This window comes from Portunus trituberculatus, chromosome 22 (genome assembly GCF_017591435.1).
Source record: "Portunus trituberculatus isolate SZX2019 chromosome 22, ASM1759143v1, whole genome shotgun sequence".
NCBI classification, from domain to species: Eukaryota; Metazoa; Arthropoda; class Malacostraca; order Decapoda; family Portunidae; genus Portunus; species Portunus trituberculatus.
In genome coordinates this window covers 5,447,776-5,457,775 of record NC_059276.1, presented here as the reverse complement: position 1 = coordinate 5,457,775, position 10,000 = coordinate 5,447,776, and the positions used below count along the sequence as shown (strand labels likewise).

General features: G+C 41.1%; 1 protein-coding gene across 1 annotated transcript in view; it reads left to right on the top strand.

The window, feature by feature from the left end:
- LOC123507581 (membrane-associated guanylate kinase, WW and PDZ domain-containing protein 3-like) overlaps positions 1-10,000 on the top strand; it is a 119,120-nt gene that overhangs the window by 95,638 nt on the left and 13,482 nt on the right. Inside the window, exon 6 of the mRNA XM_045260558.1 lies at positions 6,468-6,604. Coding sequence (XP_045116493.1) covers positions 6,468-6,604 — 137 coding nt within the window. The remainder of the gene's footprint in view (positions 1-6,467; positions 6,605-10,000) is intronic.

Below are 10,000 nucleotides of genomic sequence, written 5' to 3'. Positions count from 1 at the left end.
TCTTTTTGTCTTTCTTACTTTCTTCCTGTTTTCTTTTCATTTCCTTTATCCACTCCTCTTTTCCTTCCTTTCTTCACTTCTCTACTTTATTTTCTCTCATCTCCTTCCTTCACTTCTTTCTTGGTTTACTCTTCCTCATTTTTCGTACCTCTTCCTCCTCCTCCTCCTCCTCCTCCTCCTCCTCCTCCTCCTCCTCCTCCTCCTCCTCCTCCTCCTCCTTAATCCTCAGGTGAAAGTGACTCGTGGCCAAGGAAGGGCAAGTCAGTCTGTGTCTGTGTGTGTGTGTGTGTGTGTGTGTGTGTGTGTGTGTGTGTGTGTGTGTGTGTGTGTGTCCGCCACGTTACACACACATCCCACACTCCATCGCTCTCTCTCTCTCTCTCTCTCTCTCTCTCTCTCTCTCTCTCTCTCTCTCTCTCTCTCTCTCTCTCTGTATGTGTGTAATAACGCTCGTAATATTAGTTTTGTTTTGTTTTTCATTTTGTTCTCGCTTGAAATATTTGAGTTTTATAGCTACGAGTGTCATTGCAAACTCTCTCTCTCTCTCTCTCTCTCTCTCTCTCTCTCTCTCTCACACACACAACGTTAGAAAATAAAGAGACAAGAAAAAAGTTGACACACACAAGGCCGCCCTCTCACTCACTCTCACTCTCTCTCTCTCTCTCTCTCTCTCTCTCTCTCTCTCTCTCTCTCAGTATAACATGAGAAAGTGAGAAAAATGCCCCTAAATGACAAAAATAGCGCACTCACTCACTCGCTCACTCACTCTCACTCACTCACTCACTCACTCACTCACCCTATGAACTTTTCTCTCCTATCATTCCAGTATGACTCACACTATGACTTACACCACGCTAAGTCACCTCCTCCTCTTCCTCCTCTTCTTCTTCTTCCTCCTCCTCCTCCTCCTCCTCCTCCTCCTCCTCCTCCTCCTCCTCCTCCTCCTCCTCCTTCTTTAGTCAATGGGTGTAAATTTTGCTGCTTTTTTTCTTTTTTTTTCCATGATTTTACATTTGTTTGTTTTTTGTGTGTTATTTATGTGTCGTGAGAAGAGGAGGAGAAGGAGGAGGAGGAGGAGGAGGAGGAGGAGGAGGAGGATGATAACAACAATAAGAAGAACAAGAACAAGATGATGACGATGATGATGATGATGATGAAGGGTTTTAAAAGGAGGAGGAGGAGGAGGGGAGGAGGAGGAGGAGGAAGCGTGTCTTTGCCTAGTTCAGTGCCTCTATATCCGGGCGTGACTAGCAATGAGGAGGAGGAGGAAGAAGAAGAGGAGGAGGAGGAGGAGGAGGAGGAGGAGGACGTGGCAATGAAAGGTCAACAGATAATAGTGGTCAAACAACACGCCCTCTCTCTCTCTCTCTCTCTCTCTCTCTCTCTCTCTCTCTCTCTCTCTCTCTCTCTCTCTCTGGCATGTATTTTTCCTTGGCATGTATTTTAGCTCCTCCTCCTCCTCCTCCTCCTCCTCCTCCTCCTCCTCCTCCTCCTCCTCCTCCTCCTCCTCCTCCTCCTCCTCCGTTATGTCAATGTTCCTCACCTTCCCTGACCTCTCCTTCTTCCCTTTTTCTTTTTTTCCTTCTCCTATTCCTCCTTTTTCTTTCTTTCTTTATTTTCATCCTTCGAGTCTCCTTCGTTTGTTATTTATCGTCTATTTGGTTTTATCTTTATTTTATCTCTTCTTGGGTACGATTTCTCTCTCTCTCTCTCTCTCTCTCTCTCTCTCTCTCTCTCTCTCTCTCTCTCTCTTATATGGTTTTCGTCGTTGTCATTGTTTTTTTTTTCGTTGTTGTTGTTGTTGTTGTTGTTGTTGTTGTTGTTGTTGTTCTTCTTCTTCTTCTTCTTTTTCTCGTTCTTCTTATTCGTTTTCGTCTTCTTCGTTTTCTTTTTCTTTATTTTCTTTCTCTTACTACTACTACAACTAATACAGCTACTACTACTACTACTACTACTACTACTACTACTACTACTACTATCACTACTATTACAACAACATTAACAACAACAAAAGAAAAACTACTACTACTACTACTACTACTACTACTACTACTACTACTACTACTTTTACTACTACAAATAATACCAAGGACTTAATCTTTTCCTACAATCGTCACCTTTTTCTCACCTTTCCGTTCTCTCAGGTGTCACGCGCCAATAACTAATTACTGTTCCACTTATATTTAATCTTTCCTTATGATTTTTCTTATTTTCGTTTATTTTTGTTGATTTTCCGTCATTGAAAGGAGATTAGAGGTTTTTTTTATTTCGTTGATTGTTACTGATATCTCTCTCTCTCTCTCTCTCTCTCTCTCTCTCTCTCTCTCTCTCTCTCTCTCTCTCTCTCTCTCTCTCTCTCTCTCTCTCTCTCTGCGTTATCACCATTTTTTCTCATATTTTTCTTTTTGCCCTCTTGTTAATTAAAATTTGTATCTTTTACTCCAAAATGCCTTGGAAAACTTATGGAATTAATCTACATTTTTGGGTGGCCTTGTGTGTGTGTGTGTGTGTGTGTGTGTGTGTGTGTGTGTGTGTGTGTGTGTGTGTCGATGATTCACACACGAAGTATAGAATAACGCAGCAAGGGAAAGAGGAAAATAGAGATGGAAAAAAGAGGAGTAGGAAAGCGAGAGAGAGAGAGAGAGAGAAGAAGGAAAAGGAAGGTGATGAGAAAAAAAGGAAGAAGAGGAGAAGGAGAAAGAAAAAGGCGAGAGAAGGACCAGGTGGAAGAGGAAGAGGAAGAGAAGAACAAGAACAAGAGGAAAAACAAGAAATAGAAATGAAAGACAAAAGAGGAAAAGAAGGAGGAATAGGGGAAAGAAGAAGAGAAAGAGGAAGAAGAAGAAGAAGAAGAAGAGGAGGAGGAAGAAGTGTAACAGAGAGTACGTCTAGTGATGGTAGTGGTGGTGGTGGTGGTGGTGGTGGTGGTGGTGGTTAGAACGGTATCGACTGCACTTCACTTCTCAACCAAGACGCGATTCACACCTGCATTCTATTACCACAACGTGACTGGCAACGATGTGCACGTGGTGGAGGTGTTTGCACGTGATTGGCAGCACTGTTTCGTTATTCTAACCGTGTTTTTGTGGCGTTAAATTCACCAGCTTTTTTTTTTCATTTTTTTAGTGTTTTCATGAGTTTGACGTATTTTTAAGTGTTTCTGTTTGTTTCTAAGTCTTTTTGCTGTATTTTTTAGCTTGTTTTCTTATTTTTTTCTTGAGTTTTAACAGTTTTCACGTTTTTCTTAAAGTTGATTTACTTTATTCATTTAGTCTTTTGTATATTTACGTAAGTTTTGACTATTTTCTCATTTTTTTTTCTTTATTTTTTCGTATTGTTTGTATTTCTATTTTTCTTCGAGTATTTATGTATTTTCACGTGAATATTAACAGTTGTCACGTGTTTTTTAAGTGAGTCAAGAAAATAAGAAGATAAGAAAAGAGGGAAGCTATAAGAGGCCACCAGAATTCTATACACTTCCATTATTACACGTATTTTTCACTTCAACTCTGCTTCTTCCTCGAGATGTCAAATATTTTCAGGTGAATGTCAACTTTTCCACATGATTTTGATAGTTTGATGGTTCTTTTCATGGAGGTTAAGCCACATTTTCACTGATTCAAGTCATTTCACGTGAATTTCCTTGTTTTTATGTGAAATAACATGTTTTCACGGGTGAATTCATGTACATCAGTGAAATTCAATGATTTTCACGTGATCTTGAATTTAAAGGTGAATTCAACTATTCTTTTATAAACTTACTTATTTCCCCTTGATTTCTATTATTTTATCGTGATTTATAACTAAGTGAACACAGGAACAAAGGAAACACTATAACAAACTCACATTCTCACAATACTCACCTGAAACTAACAAAAAAGTACTTCACCTTCACCTCTTCAGTACCATGACGCGTTTTCATATTCATTCTGCTTACTATTTGGTGACCTTATACAGCTTCAGAAACTTGTGTGGTGATTGAAATGGTGAAGACTCTACCCATTAACCTCTTCAAGGCACGTTTTCACATTCATTCTGCTTACTATTCAATGATTTTATACAGCTTCAGAAACTTATGTGAGGATTGAAATAGTGAAGACTCTGGCTATTAATCTGACATCCATAGACCATGCTGTAAATAAAATCGTCTAATCAAGAAATCGTCCCAGTACTGAAGGGAGTAACAATATACAGACAAGCTTTCTCTCTTACGTGTGTTTATACAGCTTCAGAAACTTATGTGGGGGATTAAAGTAGTGAAGACTGGCCATTAATCTTCTGACCTCCATAGACCCTTCCTAATGTAAATAAGATCGTCAAATTACACCCAAACTCATAATAAAAACGCGTCCCAGTAACTGAAAGACTTAACATGTGAAGCTTACCTGAGGAAGGAAGATATCGTGAAATTAAAGAATAGCACGTGTTTAATTAGGTTCCCCACACCCTTACCTGAGTCACGTGTGTTCATTAAGTTCAGGTGAGGAAGTTTAAAGGAATATGTTGTGACGAGAAGCGATTTGTTGTGTTAATTGTTCGTAAAATGTCATGGCTAATGCTGAAACTCACTCTCTCTCTCTCTCTCTCTCTCTCTCTCTCTCTCTCTCTCTCTCTCTCTCTCTCTCTCTCTCTCTCTCTCTCTCCAAGGTCACTACTCTTCTTCCCGTCCGATTCTAGGAGAGAGAGAGAGAGAGAGAGAGAGAGAGAGAGAGAGAGAGAGAGAGATTAATTGTTGTCATGATATGTGATTGCTGAAGAGGAGGAGAAGGAGAAGGAGAAGAAGATGATGGTGATGATGATGGTGATGATGATGATGATGATGATGATGAAGAGTAAATGATAAAATCGAGAGAGAAAAAAAAGAGGAAATATTAATGCTGAAAGAATGAATTGGAGGAAGAGAAGAAGAAGAAAAAGAAGAAAGAGAGCAAGAAAGAAAGAAAAAAAGAAAGAAAGAAAGAAAGTAAGAACAAGACAAAAATTACAACAGAGATGATAAAAGATAAAAAATGAATAAATAGGTAAAGATTAATCAACATTACATTCACTATTATTATTATTATTATTATTATTATTATTATTATTATTATTGTTGTTGTTGTTGTTGTTATTATCAACGTGTCTTTAATAAATCACCTCCTAAGAGAGAGAGAGAGAGAGAGAGAGAGAGAGAGAGCGTGACCCAGTTTAGTATATTATTGGGGTTCAATATGTGACCTATTTATTGTGAGGCCCTTGTTATTAAATTGATCTTTGAGTTAATTAGTGATTGATATTCAGGGAAGTAATGAGTTGTGTGTGTGTGTGTGTGTGTGTGTGTGTGTGTGTGTGTGTGTGTGTGTGTGTGTGTGTGTGTGTGTGTGTGTGTGTGTGTGTGATTAAATGAAAGGCAATCAGTTATACATTAAGAGAGAGAGAGAGAGAGAGAGAGAGAGAGAGAGAGAGAGAGAGAGAGAGTTTTGCATCACTGGAATGTGTAATTTGCTCTCCGCTCTCACACTTTTAACTTCAACCCCACCCCTCTCTCTCTCTCTCTCTCTCTCTCTCTCTCTCTCTCTCTCTCTCTCTCTCTCTCTCTCTCTCTCTCTCTCTCTCTTTCTTATTTCTCTTCTTCCTGTCTCACTCTCTCTCTCTCTCTCTCTCTCTCTCTCTCTCTCTCTTTTGTCTCTTTAACTAAACAAATAGTCTCACTCTTCCTTGTTTTCTATCTCTCTGCTTGCTTTCTATCTCTATCTCTCAAGGAAAGTATCTCTCTTTATGTTGCTAGGTTTGTGTCTGTCTCCCTGTACATTTTTTTTTTTTTTTTTGGCTTTCTATCTTTCTATTGCTTTCATACAAACTTTGTCTTCCTATTTCTCTTCATCTTTTTCTCTATACTTCATTGTCTATTATCTCATGTACAAACTGTCTCTCTCTCTCTCCTTGTCTTGCTTTTTTTCTCTAGCTCTCATTCAGACTCTCTCTTTTCCTATTTTTCCGTCTTTCCTTCAATACATCCTTGTTTTGTAACTCTCCCAGTAGCTTTTATACAAACACTCCCTTTCCTTACGTATTTCTCTTTACCTTTCCCTCTATATCTCCTTGTTTTGTATCTCTCTCTCTCTCTCTCTCTCTCTCTTTTCCTCTAGTTTTCATATACAAACCTTCCTTTTACGTATTTATCTCTATTTCTCCCTCTATACTTCCTTGTTTTGTATATCTATAGCTTTCATACAAACACTGCCTTTCTTATATATTTTCTCTTTATTTCGTCGTCTATGCCTCCTTGTTTTGTGCTTTCCTTTACAAATCCTTCTTTTCTTGCGTGTTTCTATCTCATCTCACATACCTTCTTGCTTTGTGTCTCCTTTTAGCTCCCATACAAACCCTTTCCCAACCTCTCTTCCCTTTCTGTTCCTCGCCATGTATTCCCTCCCTCCCTCCCGGCCAACGCCGCTGCTGATCCGTGCCTCTCTTTCTCTTCGCAGCCGTGGACTTAGCGGCGAGCTCCAACGTGCAAGATGCCTTCGTCATCGCGGTGGAGCAGCAGGCCAGGGAGCGCCTCGAGCGGCTCTCTGCTCTCAAAAAGATCAAACCTGTGGATATGACCAAGCTCTCCTCGCAGGTAAGCATCGCACCACACCGGGTACTGCTCTGCGTCCTGCTTCACTGCACACCACCACACCAAGCTTAGATGCTTTACCTAACTGATCCAACACTTTGCCTTATAGGATCTTACATTACATAACCTTACCTTACTCCTCGCATACAGTAACAGTAATCTAATTGACCTAACTTCTTTGCTGGCTAAGAAGAAGAAGCCAAGAACACAAAGAAGATAAAGCAAAAAAGAAAACAAAAACTAAACATTGAAGATAAGACACTCGTAAGAAAGAATGAAAGAAATAACTAAAGAAGAATAAGAAAGAAAGTTAATCAATATATTAAGCTTTGTATTAGAGAGAGAGAGAGAGAGAGAGAGAGAGAGAGAGAGAGAGAGAGAGAGAGAGAGAGAGAGAGAGAGAGAGAGAGATAATATTAGGTGGTAGTGGAGAACGAGGAGGAGGGCGATGGGGTAGAAGGAGGAGGAGGAGGAGGAGGAGGAGGAGAGATCAGGTTTTTTTAAGGTGGTGAGGGAGGAGTGGCCGGACAGGTGAGTAGATGCTCACCTGTGTGTGTGTGTGTGTGTGTGTGTGTGTGTGTGTGTGTGTGTGTGTGTGTGTGTGTGTGTGGCTGGCGGCTATTAAATATTGTGTTGTGTGTGAGAGAGAGAGAGAGAGAGAGAGAGAGAGAGAGAGAGAGAGAGAGAGAGATGAACACAAAAGAGAAAAGTTCTTATTAGGAGACCAAAGGAAAAATATGAGATGACTTAGAGAGAGAGAGAGAGAGAGAGAGAGAGAGAGAGAGAGAGCAGCAGCAGCAGCAGCAGCAGAAGCAGGAAAGACTTAATATCGCAATAGAAGACCAAATAATTAAAAACAAGCAAAAAATAGATTACCAGAGAGAGAGAGAGAGAGAGAGAGCAAACTACTCAAAATCACAAAAGAAAATGAAGCAAACAGTGACTTCAAAGAGGAGAGAGAGAGAGAGAGAGAGAGAGAGAGAGAGAGAGAGAGAGAGAGAGAGAGAGAGAGAGAGAGAGAGAGAGGCAATATTTCTCAGTTTGTTTTCCCAAGGCAACATACTTGACCAGGGTAAACAATATTTCCTTCCTCCTCCTCCTCCTCCTCCTCCTCCTCCTCCTCCTCCTCCTCCTCCTCCTCCTCCACAATGCACCGAAGTTGTGAAAATCGCAAATAAATTAGTCGGCTTTATCGGAAGATCGTTCACATTCAAAACGGAAGAGAATATTAACTTTATATAATTCGCTCGTGTATACGCCCGCACCTTGAATATAACGTACAATTTTGGTCACCCTATTATAAGAAAGACATTGAAAAATTAGAAAGAATACAGCGTCGATTAACTAAAATGGTTCCAAGATTACGTAATAAACCATACGAGGAACGACTTAAAGAACTAAATTTATTTACTCTTTCCAAACGTCGATTACGAGGGGACCTTATCACACTCTTCAAAATTTTTAAGGATTTACGAATATGAATCCTGATAACTTCCTAACGCTTGACCGGTCAAATTTCACCAGAAACAACGGTTTCAAGGTAATAGGAAAGCGATTTAAAACAAACGAAGCCAAAAATTTTTTTTCTTTAATCGCATTATCAATATTTGGAACGGTTTGCCATCGAACGTAGTTGATTCAGGTACTATTGAGACATTCAAAATTCGTCTTGACAAATATTTCGAAACTAATCCCCGGTTGTCACTGTTTATCTCCGAGTAATTTGCGCCGTCCATAAAGAAATATGCCTCAGATCGTGAATTGCGGGGTGTTTCGCGAATACACTTACCCTCCTTACACGACACAGACAACCCCGAGTTAACGGTCACTACTACTACTCTCGACCTGTGACGGGCTGTGGAAAGTCAGGAGCCCTGACAGTAGTGATCATCATCGGGAATTAAAGTACCAGGGTCACTGCTGCAGGGGATAACCATGTAGTGTGCGGCGCCCCTTAGTGGGAAGTACACTTTTACAGTGGACTGAACGGAGCTGGGGCCAGGCAAGGCTGCCGCACCACCTCTTGACCTCTACACTGTGTCCACATTTACATTACACTATTCTATACTTACACTCACAGATAACCCTGAGTTAACGGTCACTACTCCCACTTTCGACCTGTGACGGGTTGTGTTTGTCTAGGGCCCTGTTAATTTTTTATCACCATCGGGACAACCAGGGATCAATGTTGCAGGGGAAATCAGTGTACGGCGTCCCTCAAGGGAAAGTACGCTTACTCAGTGGAGTGAACGGAGCTGGGGCCTGATTGACTGCTGCCTTCCTTGAAAGCGCCAGGCAAGGCTGCCGCACCACCCTCCGACATCCACACTGTGACTCCACCCACACGCACATTCACCACACTACATAACCGTCAAGCACCTACATAGTCCCCACAAACAAGAGTAGACGTAGATTACAACTTCTTTCTCTATCCTCTAAAATTCCATTTGGTTTTTCAATACCACATGGTGCCTTTCCTTTTCCGGCCGGCTTCGGCTGGTAGGATGGGTGGGTGGGGAGGAGCCTTCTGCTTTGCTGTCCTGTCTCTCACACTGTGTAGTTAGTATAGAATAGTTAACCAAGCAGCCTAGTAAGGACCCCAGGGTCTGTTGTTGCTTGGTCTTTCCTTTGTATTCCTTTGTATTCCCCCTCCTCCTCCTCCTCCTCCTCCACCTCCTCCTCCTGTACTATCCAATCAGCTGTAGAGAGAAAACTATTATTATATTCCTCTCTCTCTCTCTCTCTCTCTCTCTCTCTCTCTCTCTCTCTCTCTCTCTCTCTCTCTCTCTCTCTCTCGTAATGGTGAATAGGGGATAGAGGGAAGAATTAATAAAAATCAGAAGGAAGAGGAGAAAAGTGAAGGAGGGTGACAGGAGGTGAAGGTAACTGGAGTACTCGAAAAGGAAGAGGAGGAGGAGGAAGAGGAGGAGGAAGAAGAAGAACAAGAACAAGAAGATGAAGAAGAAGGAGGAGGAGGAGGAGGAGGAAGAAGAAGAAGAAGAAGAAGAAGAAGAAGAAGAAGAAGAAGAAGAAGAAGAAGAAGAAAAGGAGGAGGAAAGGAATGAAACAAGAGAATTTTGTAAAAGAAAGTGAATAAAAGGAAGGAAGAGGAGAAGGAAACAAGAGGAAGAGAAGAAAAAGAAGAAGAAGGAAGTGAAAGGAGAAGAGGAGAAAGACGAGAAGAAGGAGAATGTGGAAAGAAAATGAGAAGGAAACAGTAAAAGGAGAAAGAAAATGTGAAGAAAGAGGAGGAGGAGAAGGAGGAGGAGGAGGAGGAGTAAGGAGGAAAAGCAAGGAGGAGGAGGAGGAGCAGGAGGAGCAAGGAGGAGGAGGAGAATATTATAATAGAACGAGGGAAGAAGACGAAGAGGAAACAAAAGATGGAGGAGGAGGAGGAGG